We start from the raw sequence: 24,952 nt of genomic DNA, 5'->3' as shown, positions 1-24,952 counted from the left end.
GGGCCAACGTTACATTAGCCTTCCTGGTTATCTGCTGCATCTTTTAAGTTTATTTATTAGTGTCACAAGTAGGCTGCAATGAAGTTACTGTGAAAATCCGCTAGTCACCACATTCCGCCGCCTGTTCGGGTACACCAAGGGAGAATTTAGCATGGCCAATGCACCTAATTAGCACCTCTTTCGGACTGTGGGAGGAAACCAGAGTACCCGGAAGAAACCCACGCAGATGGGGAGAGCGTGCAGACTCCACACAGACAGGAGCCCAAGCCGGGAATCGAACCTGGGTCCTGGCACTGCGATGCAGCAGTGCTAACCACTGTGCCGCTAGCTTTCTGTGTTTCATGCACAAGTATCCCCAAGTCCCTTTGTGTTGCAGTATTGAATAATATTCTATTCTTTTGTTCTCCCTTCCAAAATGAACTTCATATTTTCCCAAATTATACTCCATTTGCCAATTTTTTGCCCACTTACTTAACCTATCAATATCTCTTTGTTTATATCCCTCTCACAACTTGCCTTTCCCTTTATGTTTGTGTCATCTGCAAATTTAGCTACAGTACATTTGTTTACTTCCTCCAGAACATTAATATTTATTGTAAACAGTTATGGTTCCAGCACTGATCCCTGTGGAACCCCACTGGTTACAGGTCACCAACCTGTAAAATGATCCCTTATCCCCAGTCACTGTTTCCTGCCCATTAGCCAATTCTCTATCCATGCCAATATACTACCTCCAATACCATGGACTCTTATCTTATGACTTAACCTTTTGTGAGGTACCAGTGTAGATCAGAAAACTTGTGTCCCAAGAAAAATAATTAACAATTCAAATTCAATGCCTAATCTTATGAATAATTTTTCAGAAATTACATTTATAACCATTACTTACACCTCACTCAGTAACAAGAGTGCGCAAATGTGAATTAGCCTAAGGAACTGGGATACTTGTCTCTCCATTCTTAAAAAAAATCAAGGGAGCTTTACTGTGTAACCAACACAGTAGCTATAACCTTACAGCATTTAATATAAAGACGGAGTGAAAAATGTGAGAAAATGCTCCCTGTATAACTCCCCCACTCCACCCGCTCCCGCACCCCCCCCACCCCACCCCCCCCCACCCGCTCCCGCGCCCCCCCCACCCCACCCCCCCCCCCCCCGCCCCCCCCCCCCCCGCCCCCCCCCCCAACCCCCAACCCCTCCTTTCCTGTAGTCACTGTATCACTTGGTCCAATTTATTTTCGAAGTTTCTTATAATGTTCATTATTGAAAATAAATCCTAATAGTCACAGAATCAGTCAAAAGCAGAGGAAAAGGGTTTTTATAAAATACTTCTATGATTTCTATGACTTGGAGACTTCAACAGATTTCAATTCAATACATGAACATGAACATACATGAACAAAAGGATTAAATGATGCAGAAATACCTATAAATTTCAGATACATCCAATGAAGTTACTTAAATTGAATTATTAATTTGCTTCATGTTGAACTTAGAGGTTTAAGCTAATTAGAGCCGAGAGTCTTTCAGAAATAACAATGGCTTTATAGGATGTTGGCATGCAAATTCATTATTTTACTTACTTTAACAAACCATTCTGAGAGTTTTGAAGCTTGCAAAAGAAAAGAGAAAAAGGTTTCTTACCACTGTAGTATTAAAATAGTGAAAAGTCACGATTCAAAGGCAATATTCCACAGTGAACAATTTGGGGGCACACTCAAGTAATACCATATTTCCACTTACAATGCCAAAGGATATTCAGCAAGTCTCTTTTGCTGATGCCACTAAACTGAGTATAATTAAGCACCAGATTTGGAATCACAGCATTGATGTCATTTCAGTTTCATTGAAAGCAATTATCTGCGAGATTCTAGTATCTCTCAATTGGTCACACTGCTAGACTGGCACAGTCTCCAGAACAAAAGTAATGGCCACGGTTGACGTTTCTCTGTAAATTTTGAATGAGCAATTAAATGTTTCCACGGCATACACTAAGCCCAAAAGTAACCAGGCATGAAGAGTATCTAACAAATAGCTCCAACTATAACCACACTAACATGCTTCCTTTGCTAACTCCTTCAAGAAGGCAGCTCGCCACCACCTTCTCAAGGGCAATTATGGATGGGCAATAGACCATAAGACATAGGAGCAGAATTAGGCCACTCGGCCCATCGAGTCTGCTCAGCCATTCAATCACGACTGATTTTTTTTTTCTCATCCCCATTCTCCTGCCTTTTCCCCATAACTCCTATCCCCTTATTAATCAAGAACCTATCTATCTCTGTCTTAAAGACACTCAATGATCCGGCCTAATAAATGCTGGCCTAGCCAGCAACACCCACATCTCATGAATGGATTTTTTTAAAGACTAGAGGGAAACTTTACCAAGTATCAAGTCACAAAAGCCAGCAGCCTTTGGCTATGAGTACTGAAACAGTGTTGAATTATTACTGGAGAAGCACGCCTAGACCGTTGACAAAACTTTACAGGTTTAAGGTTATAATCATTATTGTAATAGTGCCGATGCAACTTGAAGCTAGATGTAATATGGCAGAACTTAATTCTGATATAGTGTAAAATGTTTCATTTCCTAGAAATAACATGTGCCAGATTCATTCCCCTCTCCCAACAACTAACCTCTAATGTAGTGGATACCATTCGTTGTCTTACAAATACACATTCATTTTGGTTATGTTTTATTACAGCGAAACTACAAAAAAAAAGCATGGCTCCATATAATAAAGATACAAAGCCAAATGTGAACAAACGAAAGGGAAAAGTCAAAAGGCAGTCATCAAATGAATCAGTGGACCTGGCTAAAATTAAGGATTCCATCAGGAATTTTAATGTGCGCCCTCCTGCACCTGAAGTAATATTTGAGGAGAAACTGGAAATACCTGCATATGTATGCCAGGAGCTAGCCCCCACTGATAGGGGGGATGACTGCGATCTCGTCGCCTGGATGGAGGAACAAAAGCTGATCACCCAAGATGATGTATTCCTGACGAACAGCAAGAATGATATGATCCCTTATGGTACCAAGCCTGTGGATCAGGTAAGAAAGGAAAAATGTACTACACATGTGATATTTAACAATTAGGACTAAAACTTTCATTGCATTTTACTGGACTTTCCCTCCACTTCCTATTAATGGTCAATAATACCCTCCAAATATGGTTCCAGGCCTCCCAACTAAAGCAGTTTCAAATCACTGCAATCTATCCACTTCACCTGGTAAATTGAGCCAATTCCTGACAAGGCAGTTAAATGAAATACTTTCTGTAACCCTGGTATTTCATCAACTGGAGTGGCAACAGGTAAGCTATTTAGCCAATGTGCACTGCACACCCAAAACGTGGCACCAAGATGAACAAAAACAAACGTGGCTTGTTGTGTGAGAATATGTGCTGAGTATTCTGTAGAAAGGAATGACTATTGAGAAAAAACATGCAATGTTTTGAACAATGATTTTTAGTAATCAAAAAAGTAACTGTTCATAGCAATACATACAATATTAAAACTTTCTCTGAACCATGTATTAACTCTCCAAACAGATTGAGCAGGTATTCTAAACTATTATGCAGATATTTCAGTTTGCAGCTTACTACACCACAGCTTTCATATCAACAGGGCTCCTACAATCTTCACTACCAAATCTGTACGTGCATCGTCATTCGTATAAACACTCATGCTTCTATCTTTCCTCTTCTCATGTCTTCCTGTATCATGTCCCATCCAACTTAGCATGGTCTATCTGCTACCCAGCATCATGGAATTGTACTCTACATCTGTACATACAAATTAGGAGCAGGAGTAGGCCACTGGGCCCATCGAGCCTGCTCCACCATTTAATAGGATCACGGCTAATCTGATCATGGACAACTCTACTTTCCTGTCTCCCCATTACACCCTTTGACTTCTTTTGATCTGGGCTGGATTTCCCTGAAATTTTCCCTCCAATTTCTTATGGAAAAACAGAGCAAAGGCAAGTTACTCTTTCCCATGACATACGGCTGAAAGTAATCCTAGCCACAGAAAGCAGCACAAATCCAATCACCACTCCATCAGTCTATTCTCAATTATCAGGCAAGACTCCATCAAAAACACCTTCAAAGCCCCAGACCTTTATTACCTAGAAGGGCAAGGGCAGTGGCTGTATGGGAACACCACCATCACCTGCAAGTTCCCTTCCAAACCACATACCACCTTGACTGTCATTGGGTCAAAATCTTGGAACCCCCCCCCCCCCTTCCTACAAAACCATAGATACACCTACACCAGATGGACTGCTGTGGTTCAAGAAACGAGCTCACCATTTTCTCAAGGGCAACAACGGGTGGGAAAAGAATGCTGAATTTTCCAGTGACCCTCAAATCTAATGAAAAAATAAAAACACTCTCCTTGAACATTAAAAACAGATGATGAAGCAGGAGTAGGACATTTGACCCTTTGAGCCTACTCAATAAGATCAGGGCTGAACAAAATACTGAGGTGCTCGATAGAGCTAGCATGACAAGCATCCACACCATATAGAGACAGTCAGGCTGGTCACATAACCAGAATGCCTGACACGCAGTTATCAAAGTGAAACTTTTGTGGAGAGGTTGAGTCTGGGGTGCACTTTCATGGCAGTCAAAGGAGGATACATTCAAGGCGTCGCTTGCGAGTTTTGATTTTACGTCCTGTAAGAAGCTTGCCCAGGATCACTACGCTTAACACAACCAAAAAACACTGTAGCCTCCTTCTAAAGCAAATGCATTTCTGAGGCAGAGAGAAAATGCAAGGAGAGGAAATCGCAGTCAGCAACTCATCCAAAACTCAATCATTTGCAGCAACCAGTCCTACTTGCAGCAGAGCCTTTCAAGCTCAGATCAACCTTAGCTGTCACTTATGTATCCAGAAGTACCATACCATGTGTATCCAAGTGATGAACACGGTCATCTTCATCTTCTAGAATGAACAAGGTTAATGTTCTCCTCAACTCCACCTCCCCACACTATCTTTTTATCCCTTAATTTCTTCAATATCCAAAAATTTTATCAATCTCCCTTTTGAACACATTCTGGAGTGGAGAATTCCAAAAATTGAGACTTTGAGTGAAGAAATTTCTCCTCACCTCAATCCAGACCAACCCCTTATTCCGAGCCTGTGATTCCTTATTCTAGACTCTCAAGCCAGAGGCAACATCCTTACAGAATCCATCCTGACAAGTTCCCAAAGAAATATATGTTTTACTAAGATCACCTCCAATTCTTCTACACTCGAGGGAATATAGAGCCAAGTTTGACAATTTCTTTCTTGTCCTGCCACTCTATCATAGACCTGTAAATTAGGACAGGTTTGAAGGACAGAAGTAAAAAATTTACAACCTGGAAACCAGGTGAGAGAGAACAATAAAAACTCTCAGACCATAAAGATGCACAAGTGGAACATAGTCCCAATGAATACAGTTGTTTTGGGGTCATGTGATAGCTTTATACAAATTCAGAAAAAATGTATCAAGATGAGGAATTGAAAATTATAGTAATATCACACGTTTCCCCAGGAAAGATAGTGGACTGCAGCGTTCTTTAACATAAGGATCCTTAAGTATTGAGAAAAGGGAACAAGGGAAAAGCTCATGGGAGAATAAACACACAGACTATGTATGGAGTGAAATCAGAAAGGCACACTGCCCTTTTCTCATGCCTGTCCTTAATTATCGACATGATATAGTACACAAAGGTTTTAAAACCAGCTTCACGAAATACAAATGCAAATATAGGTAGTCATTCAGTTCAGATACAAACAATTTGTGGGTTCTTTTCCAAATGTATATTTGACTAGAAATTCTTGTGAATTTAAACAAACGTTTAAGTATATTAAGTCCTGGTTGTTTAGTGAAATTATTTGTTAGTCTGCCTGAAGCCTTTGTTGAATGGTAATCAAGCCAGGCAATTTATGATTTTAAAAAAAGCAAAGAACCATCACATAGGAAATTGCGATTTAGCACAGTAGATACACTAATGGGTATTTTGTTTACTTGAAACAATAACCAACTTTAATAACTATTGTAAAATCTACATTGTCATTGCTACTGTTCATTTGTACTTTTACCATCTAATAAATGTGTTTGGCCATTAAACCGTAAGAAATGTCAGGTGACGTAAGAAATGCTACCTTCCAAAGTTAAGAAAAATCAGGTGAGGGCATATGATAAAACCAGTAAACCATAACAACGTGAATTAGCTTCTCTGTTCAATTCCATGGCATGCTACAAATTTTCCTTTATGCTTGCAAACAAAGCTTCAACTATGGAAGTCAATGACATGGTACTGAAAATAAAGTCGAGAAATAAAAAACACCCAAATGTCAAACATCACTGTTAGGACATTCTACAGAGGAGAAGCATTTCTTTTCATAAAGAAACACCATTGTCTTGAGTACTGAAGTTTATAGAATTAATTCCACGCATTTAAGGAGTTTCTAAAGAATTTATTCAATAACTTGATTTATATAGTGCCTTCATCACAAAAAATCCCAGGGTTTCACAGGAGCATATTCAGAGAAAAATTGACACTGAGCCAAAGGAGGTGATATCAGAAGATTGCAAAGCTTGGTAAATAGTTTTAAAGAATCAGAGATGCAAAAACAGCTGAGATCTTTATTTTAATTTGGCAGGCCATCTCTGTACAACAAATATTAATTTTCTTAATTGCTACAGTTATCTTCATAAAGTAATCAGCACATACACACTGCATGCTGAAGAAAAAAAATCATCCAGATCAAATAAATAATATTGCTGAAAAAAATGAAGTTTTTCTATCATGCTGTACCTTGGATGTCTCTTAACAATTTCCTGCCACAGTTGCAAAGAAGTTAGTTGCTGTGGTATAGAAATTGTCTCAGAACGAACCCCTGACAATTCAGCGCTCCTGGCAAAATACAGCACTGAAACCTATATAAAAGAGAGAAATATTAAAAGTTGCAAAAGCATGTATAGCTCATGGTGCCACACTGTTTTGCCTATTTTCTAGTGAAAAGAATTCTGTGAAGAATGAATACGGATTTACCAAATAAGCAGTGAACTCAAGCCATATTTCATATTGTCAAAGTTTCAGTTCAAAATGTTTTAATGCAAGGTTTCCATTATAGTATACCTACCAGGCTACTGATTCTATTATACAATACTATTAATCTACTGGTATGTGTAGATTGTAATACACTCCTCACATGTGTGGGGCCACACATCACTATATTTTTTGCTGAACCAGGAAAATTCTCTATTTGTATGCTTAATTCATATATAAGCATCAAATATTTGAGTGAGAGTTAGTGGTTCATAACCAAAATGCTAGTTTGCTTTATGTAAAGAATATTTGCTGGAATTCAACTAACAATTGTGATAATATCGAAAATAAAGTCCAAGTGGTTTCTAAATAATTAAAATGACTTCCCTATCTTTCTACCTCCACTATCCCTACATCACTCATCATTGGTGACAATGAATTCAGCTGTCCAGAGCACAAAGCTCTGGAACCTTCCCTCTGAACACTATTCCCTCTATCCCTCCTTGAAAAAGCTCTTTTTTGTATTCATTCAGGAATGTGCACTGGCTTGGCCAGCATTTATTGTCCATCACCAAGTGCCCTGGAGAAGCTGGTGCTGGGCTGTCTTCTTGAACAGCTGCAGTCCATCTGGCGTAGGTAGACTCACAGTGCTATTAGGGAGCGGGTTCCAAGATTTTGACACAGCAACATCGAAGGAAGGGCGATATACTTCCAAATCAGAATGGTGAATTTGCTTGGAGGCTACTTCTAGGTGGTGCTGTTCCCATGTATCTGCTACTCTTGTCCTTCTAGATGGTAGTGGTTGTGGGCTTGGAAGGTGCTGTCGAAACCTACCTTTCTAATTAAGCATTTGGTCATTTGTCCAAATGTCTCATGCTCAATATCCAATTTTGTTTGACAACATTCCTGTGAAATGCCTTGGGATGTTTTACTATGATAAAAGGTGCTGTATAAATGCAAAGTTTAATGTTGGTTAAGGAAACATTATGTCTGCATATTTCTTACACGGTACCCAGTACCATGAAGCTGACAGTTTGATTTCTTCTTCACTTTTTGACAGGTCAATAATGGGGTGAGAGTGTTCCACATTGTTAATGTCTCAGCACCAAGTTGGGAAACTGCCTGACTACATTATTCAAGGTGCAATCCATCCCTTATTTAAGATGCATTTGTTGCCATTCAAAAGTCTGGATTATTACTGGATCTTCCATCAACAGTTTGTATGTCCACATTGAAAACCGACTAAATCTGATTTCCCAATCTAGGAAAACATTAATTATTGATTGGTCAATTCCCTAATAGACAACAATCTGTAGTAATACAGTACCTTAACAAAATAAACCCTTCCCCATCACTGGTGAGTACATTGAAAATAAAATTCGACAGCAAGCTAAAACCTGTTGCTTCACGATAGGATTAAAAAGTTAGAGCCACTGGCCCCAGCACTCCAACAACACCTGAACATTTTTGCTAATCTCTTTCATTAATGCAATTGACATTCCAGCTCAACCCTAACGCTATTCTTACACGTTAGCATTAAGACCAAGGAAGAACACCTCTTAACTTCCTTCAGTCAAACACTCAGCATGGACGATCAGCTCACTCTAGCCTCTTTCTTCAAAAGATTCACTGAGATCACCGTGAAGATTTTACAGAAAACATTTGAATTTATAAAATAATGAGCAGGGGGGAGACGGTGTGGCAGGTTGAGGCTGAGCTGTCTTCCCCAGGACTCAGGCCCCGGAGAGTTAGAGCCACTGGCCCCTGCACGCCAACAGCAGCAGCCGCCAGCCAGGCACTGCAGCCAGGGTGCTGCTCCGTGTCTTTGACAGGGTCCGAACCAGGGAGAGGGGGAAGCTGGGGGAGGGAGGCTGGGGGGGAGGGAGCTGTACCTGGGCCACCATCTCAGCGCCGTGCCGGACGGTAAAGCGGCTGCACCGGTGTCACAGACACTCGAGTCCGGGTGGTTGCATCTTCCTGTGCTGGGAGTGTAATCGCGGGGAGGCTGCAGGAGGACAAGTCATCGCTCATTGACCCAACAAACAGTCCAATTCTGTTACCTTTTTGTGTTAATCCGTCCATAAAGATCAACAACAGAAAGTTAACAATATTTTTCTTTAAAAACTCACAGAAAATGTTAGAAATACTCAGCAGGTTGGGGAGAAAGTTAAAATTTTAGGTCGATGATCTTGAGTATTTCCAGCATTTTCTGTTTGTATTTCAGATTTCCAGTATTTTGCTTTAAAGACAGTTAACATAGAACATTACAGCGCAGTACAGGCCCCTCGGCCCTCGATGCTGCGCCGACCAGTGAAACCAATCTAAAGCCCCTCTAATCTACACGATTCCAATATCATCCATATGTTTATCCAATAACCATTTGAATGCTCTTAATGTTGACCAGTCCACTACTGCTGCAGGCAGGGCATTCCACGCCCTTACTACTCTCTGAGTAAAGAACCTACCTCTAACATCTGTCCTATATCTCTCACCCCTCAATTTAAAGCTATGTCCCCTGGTGTTAGCCATCACCATCCGAGGAAAAAGGCTCTCAGTATCCACCCTATCTAATCCTCTGATCATCTTGTATGCCTCTATTAAGTCACCTCTTAACCTTCTCTCTAACGAAAACAACCTCAAGTCCCTCAGCCTTTCCTCATACGATCTTCCCACCATACCAGGCAACATCCTGGTAAATCTCCTCTGCACCCTTTCCAACGCTTCCACATCTTTCCTATAATGCGGCGACCAGAACTGTACACAATACTCCCAAGTGCGGCCGCACCAGAGTTTTGTACAGTTGCAGCATGACCTCCTGGCTCCGAAACTCAATCCGTCTACCAATAAAAGCTAACACACCATATGCCTTCTTAACAACCCTATCAACCTGGGTGCCAACTTTCAGGGATCTATGCACATGGACACCCAGATCCCTCTGTTCATCCACACTACCAAGTATCTTTCCATTAGCCCAGTACTCTGTATTCCTGTTACTCCTTCCAAAGTGAATCACCTCACACTTAGAACATAGAACATAGAACATTACAGCGCAGAACAGGCCCTTCGGCCCACGATGTTGCACCGACCAGTTAAAAAAAAAACTGTGACCCTCCAACCTAAACCAATTTCTTTTCGTCCATGAACCTATCTACGGATCTCTTAAACGCCCCCAAACTAGGCGCATTTACTACTGATGCTGGCAGGGCATTCCAATCCCTCACCACCCTCTGGGTAAAGAACCTACCCCTGACATCGGTTCTATAACTACCCCCCCTCAATTTAAAGCCATGCCCCCTCGTGCTGGATTTCTCCATCAGAGGAAAAAGGCTATCACTATCCACCCTATCTAAACCTCTAATCATCTTATATGTTTCAATAAGATCCCCTCTTAGCCGCCGCCTTTCCAGCGAAAACAATCCCAAATCCCTCAGCCTCTCCTCATAGGATCTCCCCTCCATACCAGGCAACATCCTGGTAAACCTCCTCTGCACCCTCTCCAAAGCCTCCACATCCTTCCTGTAATGTGGGGACCAGAACTGCACACAGTACTCCAAGTGCGGCCGCACCAGAGTTGTGTACAGTTGCAACATAACGCTACGACTCCTAAATTCAATCCCCCTACCAATAAACGCCAAGACACCATATGCCTTCTTAACAACCTTATCTACTTGATTCCCAACTTTCAGGGATCTATGCACACATACACCTAGATCCCTCTGCTCCTCCACACTATTCAAAGTCCTCCCGTTAGCCCTATACTCAACACATCTGTTATTCCTACCAAAGTGAATTACCTCACACTTCTCCGCATTAAACTCCATCCGCCACCTCTCGGCCCAACTTTGCAACCTGTCTAAGTCTTCCTGCAAACTACGACACCCTTCCTCACTGTCTACCACACCACCGACTTTGGTGTCATCAGCAAATTTGCTAATCCACCCAACTATACCCTCATCCAGATCATTAATAAATATTACAAACAGCAGTGGCCCCAAAACAGATCCCTGAGGTACACCACTTGTAACCGCACTTTTCCGCATTAAACTCCATTTGCCACCTCTCAGCCCAGCTCTGCAGTTTATCTATGTCCCTCTGTAACCTGCCACTTCCCTCCGCACTGTCTACAACTCCACCGACTAGTGTCATCCGCAAATTTACTAATCCATCCTTCTACGCCCTCATCCAGGTCATTAATAAAAATGACAAACAGCAGTGGCCCCAAAACAGATCCTTGCGGTACGCCACTAGTAACTGAACTCCAGGATGAATATTTCCCATCAACTACCTCCCCCTGTCTTCTTACAGCTAGCCAATTCCTGATCCAAACCACTAAATCACCCTCAATCCCATGTGTCCGTATTTTCTACAATAGCTTACCAGGGGGAACCTTATCAAACCTTATTAATGTGGGCACAGCATACAATTAGGGGAGCAAATTGTATATTAGGAGATGGGATGAGTATAAGGGTCTAGATGTTTTAGGTCAGTTGCAAGGACCAGAGAGGACAGACCTGGAGACTCCAGCTTTCATCTTAAGTACATGAATGTCTTGAACTCCTAGTACAATGTTTGAGTGGAAAATGTTCTTGTTTGATTATGAACAACGACTAGGAAGCTATTCTCACTCATAAGGGATCATCATGCCAGATTTCTTATGTTGCACTGGAATGCCTAAACACCACCACAGTGCCCCAATGTGGCTAGAGGAATTAAAGGGAAAGAGTGTTAGAACATAGAACAGTACAGCACAGAACAGGCCCTTCGGCCCACGATGTTGTGCCGAGCTTTATCTGAAACCAAGATCAAGCTATCCCACTCCCTATCATCCTGGTGTGCTCCATGTGCCTATCCAATAACCGCTTAAATGTTCCTAAAGTGTCTGACTCCACTATCACTGCAGGCAGTCCATTCCACACCCCAACCACTCTCTGCGTAAAGAATCTACCTCTGATATCCTTCCTGTATCTCCCACCACGAACCCTATAGTAATGCCCCCTTGTAATAGCTCCATCCACCCGAGGAAATAGTCTTTGAACGTTCACTCTATCTATCCCCTTCATCATTTTATAAACCTCTATTAAGTGATGATAGGGAGTGGGATGGCTTGATCTTGGTTTCAGATAAAGCTCGGCACAACATCGTGGGCCGAAGGGCCTGTTCTGTGCTGTACTGTTCTATGTTCTATGTTCTAAGTCTCCCCTCAGCCTCCTCCGCTCCAGAGAGAACAGCCCTAGCTCCCTCAACCTTTCCTCATAAGACCTACCCTCCAAACCAGGCAGCATCCTGGTAAATCTCCTCTGCACTCTTTCCAGTGCTTCCACATCCTTCTTATAGTGAGGTGACCAGAACTGCACACAATATTCCAAATGTGGTCTCACCAAGGTCCTGTACAGTTGCAGCATAACCCCACGGCTCTTAAACTCCAACCCCCTGTTAATAAAAGCTAACACACTATAGGCCTTCTTCACAGCTCTATCCACTTGAGTGGCAACCTTTAGAGATCTGTGGATATGAACCCCAAGATCTCTCTGTTCCTCCACAGTCTTCAGAACCCTACCTTTGACCCTGTAATCCACATTTAAATTTGTCCTACCAAAATGAATCACCTCACATTTATCAGGGTTAAACTCCATTTGCCATTTTTCAGCCCAGCTTTGCATCCTATCTATGTCTCTTTGCAGCCTACAACAGCCCTCCACCTCATCCACTACTCCACCAATCTTGGTGTCATCAGCAAATTTACTGATCCACCCTTCAGCCCCCTCCTCTAAGTCATTAATAAAAATCACAAAGAGCAGAGGACCAAGCACTGATCCCTGCGGCACTCCGCTAGCAACCTGCCTCCAATCTGAAAATTTTCCATCCACCACCACCCTCTGTCTTCGATCAGACAGCCAGTTACCAGTGTTATGGAAAGAAATACGAGTTAGAAGTGAAACCGACTAATAAGGAGAACTTTGGAAAATTATTTTAAAAAGAGAATGAGAAATGAAGTAGAAGAGACAGAAACAGCAAAGGAGGAACTAGAGAAGCATATGGGAGAAAAACACCTTCTACCCCATTAGGCCCAACCCATCCAGAAACCACATAGCCCCAAAAGCACGCAGTAGACTTGTTGTTTATCATCTGCAAGATGCACTGCAGCAACTGAGGCTCCCTCAACAGCTTTACAAACCCACACCCTTCATCACATAAAAAGATAAGAACAGCAGACTCTGGATGATCAAAACACGCAGGTTCCCCTCCAGACTACATACAATTGTGACATGGAACCATATTGCTATTCCTTCAATATCAAAAATATGGAATTCCCTTCCTAAGAGTACTATAAGTATATCTTCAACAGATGAACAACTGTTCTGGAAAGTGGTTCACTGCCACTTTCTCAAAGGCAATTGAGGATGAACAATAAATATTGGCCTTGTTAATGACATTCACATCCCATGAATGAATTTTTTTTTTAAATAATGTCCGATAATTCTTCGGGGTTGCTTTTCTTTTCTGACCCTTAAATATTGCATTCATGAGAGCTGCCCACCACCAACCCCCCCCCCCCCCCCCACCCCCACCCCCCACCTCCCACCTCCGTCCATTTGAAAATAGGCCCTCCCTTCAGGAGCAACTAAATACATGAACTACCTCTCCTATTTCCTTGAGCCCGCATGGGATAAATGCCAGTCAGCCCAACAGCACTTTTTTGGATAAATCAATTGAACTAAAGTGAACAAACTAAGGGACAAAACAAGAAGGGCAGTACCCCCAAAATAAGGGGACTGCCCAAAAGAATAACAAAGCAGAAAGGAAAGTTAAGAACATTAAACCAAAATGTGATTAAAGGGATGGATAATACACCCCAGTCCCTGCAATGAGCACAGAAGGCCTCGATAGAGCCCTCAGACACTGCACGCTCCCTCTCCTGGGACACCGAGCCGTGAATATAACCGTGGTAGAGGTGAAGAAAGTTGAGTTAGACGACCCCCTCACCCTCCACCTGGACCTGTTAATAGCGCTTTTGGCTAGGCTCAGGAGTAGGTTCACGAGGAGGTCGTCCACACCAGGTGCCCATATATCAGGAGCAGTCGGGGCTGAAGTGCAAACAAAACATTAATAAAAGATTTTTTCAATGACTAAAAAGGGAGTGCAGCGCAGACATGGTCCATGGACTCCACAAGATTGCAAAAAGGGCAAGCTATTCAGTCCAACAGCCCACACAACCTTAACTTTAATCCTAATCAAGATCACTTCAACATTTATTTCTATTGAATTAATGGGCTAGATATTACGTGCCCTAGCCAGGTATGATTTGGCAGGAAGGGAATGTTAAATAGGGCAGGTGCCAACTCTACCACCTTCCCATCCACCTCTGAGTTCCCCCTGTAATATTGGTGGGGTATTGGGTGGGCACAAGATCAACAACATATCCACCGTATTTAAATAAATAAACAAGATTCAATTGAACTTGTTAACAAGCCAATTGACCCTGATATTATGTTGCCCAATGTTAGGAGTGCCCTTATCTTGTATACCTTAGCATCACTTTCAGCCCTGGATACAGATACAAAATTATATGATGCTCAAACTTAACGTGCCCTGTAAAATATCTAGGATATGAAAAGTGGCCATCAATTATTTAATGTAGCTGAGAAATGCAACAATATGAGTCAGAAAAGAGAAAAGAGGAGGAGACAGTGAAAGGGAAATAAATGAAATGAGAAAAACAAATTCATTGGCCCAAGAATCAACTCAGTACATGGTGCATTACACAAAAGGAGAAAAAATATCTTACTAATGGAAAGAAGTAGAAAACAATGCTGAGCTAAAGAACAGTTGGACGCAACCTCTCTTGCTAACAATAGGACAGGTGAAAAATTGCATTTATTTGTTTGTTTTACCTACAATTGTGCTTGAATCTTTCCTTTATGAAAACTTTGTGACCTTTTATCAGTTCAAAATACTTTCCAAAAGCACCTTTTTATTATTCATTTATTGGATGTGGGCGGCACTGGCTAGGCCAGCATTTATTGCTCATCCCTAGTTGCCCTTCAGAAGGTGGTGGTGAGCTGCCTTCTTGAACCACTACAATCCCCGAGGTGTAGGTGCACCCGCAGTACTGTTAGGAAGAGAATTCCTGGATTTTGACCCAACGACAGTGAAGGAACAGTAGTATATTTCCAAGTCAGGATGGTGAGTGACTTGGAGGGGAACCTCCAGGTGGTGATGTTCCCAGGTATCTCCTGCTCTTGTGCTTCTAGATTGGCAGGTGCTGCCTAAGGAATCTTGGTGAGTTCCTGCAATGCATCTTGTAGATGGTACACACAGCTGCCATTGTTGGCTGATGGTGGAAGGATTGAATGTTTGTGTAAGGGTAGCAATCAAGCATGGCTGCTTTATCCTGGATGGTGTCAAGCCTATTGGGTGTTGTTAGAGCCCCTGACTAGTGCCTTGTAGACTGTGGACAGGCTTCAGCGGGGTCAGGAGGTGAATTATCCAGTGCAGGATTTCTAACCTTTGACCCACTCTGGTAGCTACAGTATTTTTATGGCTAGTCCAGTTCAGTTTTTGGTGAATGGTAACCCTCAGGATGTTGAATGCTGTATTGGATTTTCTTCTCTCTAATTAGGACAAAGTAGTAAGCTGAGTTGAAAAGGCAAAGATTTGAGGGTGTGGTAATAAAATTGTTATTTTTAAGTTTGAAAGGAGGAATGAACCAATAATAACGACAATTAGCTCAATTGTGGAGAAAGTGTTTGAGATTTTGGTTGGGATAGCACAAGGGATCACAAGAGGTCAATCAGGCACAGTGTTCGTGGAAGTGGAAATGACTAGGGTTGGGAAGCATTTTCCGATCGGGGCCATTGTGATCTCCTGGACTCGTTTCGATCGCCTCAGGGGGTCGGAGAGGAATTTCCCAGATTTTTTTTCCCCATATTGGCCCTGGGGTTTTTCACTCTGGGTTTTCGCCTCTCCCTGGAGATCACATGGTCTGGAATGGGGGGGTGGGGGTAAGTTAATAGGTTGTAATGAACAAAGCATCGTAGCTGTGAGGGACAGCTCGGTGGATAGGATATTGGTATGTAGATAGGCTGGAAAATTGGGCGGGGATCCTGGATTCAGGATTCAATCCTGGACCGGGGAGCGGCGCGGGCTTGGAGGGCCGAAGGGCCTGTTCCTGTGCTGTATTGTTCTTTGTTCTTTGTTCTTTAGTAACCATGGTAACATTGAGTACATATTTTGTGTTGTCATTTGACACCTTGGGAGTTTGAGACAGCTAGTGTCTGCATTTGAATCACCCATTCAATTTGACATTATCCTTTGAATTAGTTTCAGGAAAAGGCATTGATTCCATGTCAGTCTCGAAGGTTCCTTTCCTTCTCACTTGAGACAGAGGAATGGTTTCATTCCACAAAAGAAGTCAGACGACTATCAGGTGGCCATCTTTTGCAAGTTTTTTGTGGTCAGTTTAAAAATATAAAAATTAGTTTGAAGTTCAGAATATACTGGGACATGACATTAAAAAGGATGCCAATAGTCTGTTGCTCATGACTTTACAGTAGCTTACAATCATCATAATCATTCTTATAACATGTCTATGACTATCCTTTCTTCCCGCCTCGCAAATGGATGTGGACAAATAATGTGCAAATATAGAAATAGATTTTCCACATGGAGCATAAAGAAGGGGGCGGGGGGGAGGGGGAAGGGTGTTACTGTTTCTCAAGGAAGGTTAATGCATTTCTGAGAAAAAGGAAATGGAGACTTTGCAAAAAATCTCTTTGTGTCTAGAAAATAATGTTACACATTGTAGTAAATAAAACAAACATGTGGATTCGATAGGGTCTTTTAAGAGACTTTTGGATAAGTTCATGGAAGTTAGTAAGATAGAGGGTTATAGGTAAGCCTAGTAGGTAGGGACATGTTCGGCAACTTGTGGGCCAAAGGGCCTGTTTGTGCTGTAGCTTTTCTATGTTCTATGTATTACTGCTGTGAAAGTCTTTAAAACAGTGTCAATGCTCCAGCTGTAATCACAGGGAAACTTTAATTTTCCTGACATATATTGGGAATTACATTTGGGGTAATTTATCCACTTTTATGTAAGAGTTTATTTAAATATTTGAAATATATTTTCTTAAATAGTAGGGAGTGCACCTACAAAGCCAATGCTGTACAGGAATTTCTTCTGTCTAATTAGGATGAAGTAATAAGCTAAGTTGAAAAACAAACATTTGAGGATCTAGTAATCATAAAGTTGTTGCTTTTAATGTTGTAAGGAGGAATATAAAGACTTAGCTCAATTATGAAGAAAGTGTTCGAGACGTTAGTGAGGATACCAAGAGACCACTTGGAAGGTTGTAAGGTTGATCAGGGAAAGTCAGCAGTGATTCAGAAGGAGCAAATAATTTTTGACTAGTTTACTGAAATTTTTAAGGAGAATTAGAGTGAGATGTTTCCTGTTATCCACCTAGATTTCAGTAAGGTTTTTGATATTGTCCTACATAACAGACTAATGCACAATGTGTGTGCCAGTTGAATAGACTGAAATGGTGCATGGAAAGGATCAACTGGAAACTGGCAGAGTTCCAGTGTTCAGGCTGCTATTGTTTATAATTTTTGTAAATGACTTTGAGCACAGTATGTTCTGCAAAGTATGTACATGTGTGGATGATAAATTGTGCGCTGAGCAATTTGGACAGGCTATATAAATGGGTAAGGTGGGAGTAAATGAAATTCAATTTTAATAAGTGTAAAGTACTAGATAGAAGTAGAATAAACAAAACTGTGAAGTGCATATGAAATGGTAATTTGCTTGGCATCCTATTTGACTCTGAACTGAGCTTATGATTTCAAATACTCTCCATCAACAAGCTATCCTTAACATGGTCTCTAAACCTGCCTCAGCTCATTTGCTATGGAACCCATCACCCATGGACTTGACTACTCTGATACTCCCTTCTCTAACAGACTGCTAACAAAAAGGGAAGTGCAATTACTTGGATGCAACCTATTTACATAAATAGGGAATTGGTTAGAAATTAGAAGATAGAGAACAGGGCTAATGAGTATATCCTCAAATGTAACTAGTGACATCCCCAATGAACTATGCTACAGCCTCAACATTTTACTCTAATTATAAATAACTTAGATGGTCGGGATTAGACATATATCTATTTCTGCGTATAACATCAAGTCAGATGACACAGTAAATAGTGCAGATGAGAACAGTAAATTTCAAAAGGACCCTGATAGATTAATTGAACAGGTAAAACCTTTTGATGGAGTTCAATATGGAAAAGTGTAAGAACATTGAATTTATGCTTAAAAAGGGTAGATTAGACTATTTTGTAATAATGAATGAGCAAAGCGAAGCAATGAAATGTAGGGGTCTAAGTATCATTGAAAACTAGTGAGCGTGTAGAAGAAGAGGTTCATGGAAAATAGTGTCTATAGGGTAGAGGAATTGAGGGATCTGGGGAAAGTAAAAATAGTGATGCAATTATAAAGATTTTTTCTTAAAAAAAGCAAACAAAGCACCCTGTTTGTCTTGCGAGGGATAGAATACCCAGCATACACCTTCAGCTTTACAGTATAATTTAAATGAGGCCCAAGGTCCAATTTTAATTTCTTTAAGGTTCTGCAGTGTCTTGCCACAACTCCAGTTATGAAGCCATGTGGGTTCAATATGAACATTAAGACTGCCAACCCTTCAAGATTGTCAGACAGTTTCCAGGAATTGCGAATCTATTTCCTGGTATTTGCTACATTGACATCCACAGGAAAACGCAGAAGTAGAATTTGTCATCTGAGTGTGTGGGACATCTCACACAACAGCTTCAAGTACTAGTGCCAATTCTTTCCTGGCCCCTTGCCATGAAGGAGAACAGTCGGCAGTGCAGAGGAGTCAACATTGAGCAAGTATGGTCACTAAGTTTGGATCAAGTCCAAAGCCAGGCAAGAGGTGTGATGGATTTACAAAATATATACAGCCACAAATAAAGAATTAGTTTGAATAAACATTAGGAACAGAATTAACTTCAAACTGTGTTTCATAACAAAGATAATACGAAACTAGTGGTTAGAATGTTGAAGCTGCTACCTCAAGAAGTAACTGAGGCATACAGCATAGATACATTTAAGGTGAAGCTAGATAAACAGATGAGGGAGAAATGTGCTGAGAGAGATAGAAGAGGTGAAGTGGGAGGAGGCTCAAGTGCAGCATAAATACCAACATGGGTCAGTCAAGCTAAATGCACTGTTTCTGTGCACTGTTAGAAAAGACACATGAATAACCGCTGGGCTGCATGACTTTATTTTTTTCGAATGTGAGAAATTTATAATTGTGATACATTAGAAAAGTAATCATTTCACCTCTGTAACATTATCAGTCTTTATCCCTACATCGGCTCACCTACTGCTGAAACTCTCACTCTTTTTTTTTGCTGCCTCTAAACTTAACTATCGTAACTCTCCTGAATGGTTTCCTACTTTCAACGTTCTATAAACTTGACTTCACAGCAGTCTGTGTCCCAACTCACACCAAATTCCATTCACCATCACCCCTGTTCTTATTGACTTACACTGGCTCCCAGTTAAAACCCATCCTTTGTCCAGATTTTTGCCATGACTATGAACCTCTCTATTGTAATGAAAATGACAGATAAGCCCTGATATTCTAAGCCATGTCCCCCAAAAATGACATTTCCTATTTTCGCGGGGACGGGATCAGAATCACGACAGAGTTCATACATGCATTGTTTACAGAGGCAGCAAACCATGTAAATCATCAGCTACCTCGGCTGAAGTGGGATTTTTGTCGGCCAGGAGTATGAACCCAACATGTACAAATTGGATCAGGTAAGAGCTGGTCTGAGCTTGATGAATTCACTTGGAGAGTCAAGATACCCCTTTGGGGAGGTATGGTACCATATCTTTGGATATGGTCCCAGGCAAGTTTGGGAGCAGTAAAGCACCCTTTGGGATGGTATGGCACCCTTTGTGATTGTTAAAAAAAGCCATGATTGTCCATAAAAAGTGTGTAAACGCTTTGGACCTGTCAAAGCTGTCAAAGAACCGGCGAAACTTCAAATAACTGTCAAGCTGTCAAAGAATAGTCAGCGCTGTCGAACAACTGTCAAGCTGTCAAAGAACTGGCAAAACTTCAAATAACTGTCAAGCTGTCAAAGAATAGTCAGCGCTGTCGAACAACTGTCAAGCTGTCAAAGAACAGTCAAAGCTAACAAAAATCTTTCAAAACTCATTGGAACTTTTTACACTCAATGGAAATGTGAAGGTTGCCAATGGATTTAACTCTGCTTACAAAAAACAATCTGGAGTTCAAAATAAATCAATGCTTGATATTTCATTTTGTCTGTTAACATGAGCCTTCGGACTATCTTTATAGGACTTGTGTTACAAACACTGATTTTACAAACTAACATTATGACAGCGTAGTACCTGTTATATGAGGAGTTTGACTGACAGTTCCAAGTGGTTATAGGACAGAAATATTTGCTTATAACAGCAATTAGTTGAAGGAATTTCTATGTATTGAATGTTTTTTTATAAATATTTTTTTTAAATAGTGATATCATCAATAGACACAACTTTATTTCATGTCAGCATGGCTCCTGAGATTTGCTCATGGTGGGTACTAGGCATGGCGAGGGTAAGGGTAATGGGCGGTGGGATGGGGGCATGGGGTGACATAATTTGACACTGTTGGTACAGGAACTATAAATGGTCATGGGGATGTACAAAGGTGGGTCTTGAGGTTGTGGAGAGGGGTATGAGTTGGCATATTAGGTATGAGGGGCCATGGGGTCGGTAAAGGAGCATGGGTTGCCATATGGGATATGAGGGACAATGGGGGTAGGTGGGGGCATGAGGTAGCATAGGTTCATATGGATGTGGTATGGGTAGTGTAGGGAGATGCAGGGGGTGATGGCTGGAGGATTGTTTCTCAGTTTAATCATTTTTGAAATTAAATTCAACAAAGTGGTGGAGCACAAAGGCAGACCTTCCGCCTAGACAGTCCTTCCACAAAGGCAGTCCTTCCACAAAGGCAGTCCTTCCACAAAGGCAGTCCTTCCACAAAGGCAGTCCTTCCTCCACATCCAGCAGCCTCGGCATTCATTCTGTGGGTGATGGACTTACTTCTAATCCAGTCCGTCCAGCTCCTCCCACTACCCCACCAACACTACCTCCAGCCCACCCCCCCATCCCACCACCCTCAACCACCACCACCTAAAATGAAGATCAGAACTGCAGGCAGCCATTTCTGCCGCCTCCCAAATTCTCCCAACACTGAGCACCCAACCTGGGTGCGAAAATCTGGGCCCTTGTTTCAAATCCTTCCATGGACTCGACCTCTTATCTCCGTATTTTTTTCCAACACCTCAACTCTCTGAGATAACTGACTTTTCCAATGCTGATTTCTTGAATATTTCTACTGACAGCTGTGGGTACAACTTAGAAGAAGAAAACACATTTTCTTTTCAAAACAAAGTGGCAATTAAAATTGTTTTTGGTGTAATAAACAGATGAAAAAATCTATATTGTTCATGTCATTGTCCCTCCATGGCCTCATACCCTACCTTTCTCTATAACTCGACTTTTGCTCTTCTCTAATTCTCCCTTCCTAAGCAATATTAATCACACCACTGTTGGTGGCAGGCATTAGGCAGCTTAGGCCCCAAGCTCTGGATTTAACTGGCTAAACCTCTCTGCCTTGCTTCCTACCATTCCTCCTTTAGGGCACTATTAATATCTTTCTCTTTGACATCTTTCGTCATCTGAACGTCTGCAGCAGCTGTGACTCAGTTGTTAGCACTCTCACCTCTAAATGACAAGGTTCCAAGTTCAAGTTCCATTCCAGAAGTTGAGCACAAAAGTCAAGGGGAGCGAGTGCTGCACTGTCGGAGATGCCTTGCATGTGGAGATAAAACATCCCATGTCACCTTTTTGAAGAAGAACAGGGAATTATCCCTGATGTCAATATTTATCCCTCAATCAATATCACTAAAACATATTGGATGAGATTCTCCAGCCTCCTGGCCGTGTGTTTTCCGACGGCGGGAGGTAGCGCGTTGTTTGCTAGCAGCGAGATTCTCTGGTCCCGCTGCTGTCAATGGGAATTCCCATTAACATCACCCCATGCCAGCGGGAAACGCGCAGGGGAGGAGGATTGCAGGCAGGACCGGAGAATCCCGCCAGCGAGAATGGCCAGAGAATTCCAGCCATTATCTGGCCATTATCCCATTGCGGTTTTTGGGAGCTTTGTGTGTGCAAATTGTCTGCCACTTTTCCTACTTTACACAGCAATTACACTTCAAAACTCTGGGACATCATGAAAGGCATTATATAAATACAAACCTTTCCTTTTACATTTCCTGATGTGGTGCTGTGTCAAATTTTGTTTGAAAACATCTTGTGTTTCAGTTTAACATATTTTACCACATTAAGTGGTAAGTAGTTGTTGTTCTTCAGCAGCGCACAAATGCATTGTCTGTGAAGTATTTTAGAACATTTTGATGTTGTGGAACACACATTATAAATACAACTTATTTCTGGTTGATTTTGGGTTTATATAGAATACCCCGACTGTCTTTATGTGACGATATTATTGTGTGTTGTTACATACTCTTTGCCTCTAATACAAATTTGGGGACTTATAATTTTATTGAAACATTTGGGTAACACTCTTTATTAAATCAAGTCAAAGAAACAAACCCTTTAAATGTAGTGTATATGAGATTATGTACCAATTATAACAATATAAATCACATACCTATAACTCCTCAGGACATCAGAAGCATGTCATCCTTAACTGCTTACATTAGCTGGAGCAAGATTAAATTAGAAATCCCCAAGATGCTCTAGTATCTGTAACTTTTTAAGCATTTAATTCAGTCCTCCTGATATAACACAATTCTGTCACCATGTTTTAACTATATCTGGCTAATCTTTCTTCAAAGAGTCTGCAAAAAGAGCTGCTCACTTACTTGTGAGGAATCGCAGAATTGTTACGGTGCAGAAAAAGGCCATTTGGCCCATCATGTCTGCACCAGCTCTTCAAATGAGCATCATGACTTTGTACCATTCCCCTGCCTTTTCCCCATGTTTCTATTCAAATAGTCATTGAATGCCCTCTTGAATGTTTCAAATGAATGTGCTTCCACCGCACCCCCAGGCTGTGCATTCCAGACCAGAACCACTCCCTGTGTAGAATCCATAGAATCCCTACAGTACATAAGGAGGCCATTCAGCCCATCGAGTCTGCACCGATCACAATCCCACCCATGCCACATCCCCCGAACCCCACATAGGAAAAGTTTTTCTCACATCACATTTGCTTCTTTTGAAAATCACTTTAAGTCTGTCATTGTTGATCCTTTTATGAGTGGGAACAATTTCTCCCGATCTAATGATTTTGAACAGCCCTATCAAATCTCTTCGCCTTCTTCTCGTCCAAGAAGAAAAGTCCCACCCTCCCCAATCTATTCTCATAATTGAAGTTTTTCACCCCTGGAACCATTCTTGTAAACTTCTTCTGCACTCTTTCCAATCAGGTATGAGTATCAGTTATGGCCTTCCTATTTCTTTTCCCAGTATATTCACATCAGTAGCCTCTGCTATTGTTGGGTCATCTTGGAAGATGTTGGGTGTCCCACTCTTCACAAGAGATCTGGCTAGGGACAAACATTGTTTTTCAAAGTAATCGTCATTTGCATACTCAACTGTACACAAATTACAAAGCACTGGGACAGAGACATTGCTCACCTCGCAGATTCTCCACATTCTCTCCTGAGTGGCATCATTATTATAAAGCTCCTTAAGCACATCTCAAGTAGCTATGGTAAGAGTAGTATTAGATATAACTATTTACTCCAGAAATCCCATTCATTCCAAAGACCTACATATAATTTGATGGCTTTACTATATGTATGTTATATTCCTTCCATTTCACTTTCCTCTGTCCCAATCCATTCTTCCAATCTCATCGCTAAACATACGTTCATGACACCCTCTGACCTGGTCCTCCCTAATTCTGAAAGGTCCATCCTCACTTTCATCAATGAATTCTGAGACTTCTTCCATAGCCCTCATCACCACGCCCACTTCTTTGGCGTGGCGTCTTCCCATCCACCCATAGTGAATTGATTCAGATGTCTTCAAAACTTCCCTCTTGCTGAACCTTTCTGGCATCTTTCCCTCTCCAGATCATTTTACTGAAAACTGCTAGAGTGACATTCTGCCATCTCATTTTTTTCCGCTCCCCTTGTTCACTTTGAAATTATTGCCCTCTATTCTCTTAGATTCATCCTTAATATTGTTATTAACTCTGCTGACAAAGGTGGTGTTGGTGTTGTTGGGCAGCCTCTACCAAGCAGAGGCTCCATGCTGAATCTCTGACACTTGTTCCGACCTGCTCCTGCACTATGGCCCTGCCACTGAGCATCAAGCCATCATTCCCAAGACTGTTACTGACCTCAGATCCTCTAGAGATCTTCTCTTCACACCTTCTAGCCCTCATTGGTGCAACCCCAGCCCACCTATTTCTATCACCTTCCCATGAATAACTATCAGGACTACCTCGGTAGACCCATCATTTCATCCTTCTACTGACCCACTAAACTGAATTTTTCCTATCATGACTCTTTTTACTCTTCCCCTGTCAAGTCTCTTTCCACTTACATCAGTGACTCTTCTGATGCTCTCATTAACTTTAGCGTTTCCAGTTTCCTTGCCTTAACTGTCTCCTCTTTACCACGAATATCCAATCCCTCCAAACATTCATCACCTACCAGGATGTTCTGCGAGCTCTCCGCTTGAACAGAGATCCAACCAGACCCCATTCACCACCATTCTCCTCTGCCCATGCTGCAAACACTCTTTCCAGATGAAACAGT

General features: G+C 41.6%; 1 protein-coding gene across 1 annotated transcript; it reads right to left on the bottom strand.

Moving 5' to 3' along the window:
• Positions 1 to 2,908: 2,908 nt before the first annotated feature.
• On the bottom strand, positions 2,909 to 8,990 carry mocs2 (molybdenum cofactor synthesis 2). The gene is made up of 3 exons (XM_078219442.1): positions 8,942 to 8,990; positions 6,816 to 6,937; positions 2,909 to 3,044 (listed from the first exon to the last, which is right to left on the bottom strand). The coding sequence occupies exons 1-3, from the start codon at positions 8,951 to 8,953 to the stop codon at positions 2,918 to 2,920; spliced, it is 261 nt and encodes an 86-aa protein (XP_078075568.1). The 5' UTR covers positions 8,954 to 8,990; the 3' UTR covers positions 2,909 to 2,917.
• Positions 8,991 to 24,952: the final 15,962 nt, after the last annotated feature.

This window comes from Mustelus asterias, chromosome 1, assembly GCF_964213995.1.
Source record: "Mustelus asterias chromosome 1, sMusAst1.hap1.1, whole genome shotgun sequence".
Taxonomy (NCBI): domain Eukaryota; kingdom Metazoa; phylum Chordata; class Chondrichthyes; order Carcharhiniformes; family Triakidae; genus Mustelus; species Mustelus asterias.
The sequence above is the reverse complement of the archived record's forward strand: the minus strand, read 5'-3'. Positions and strand labels throughout refer to the sequence as shown.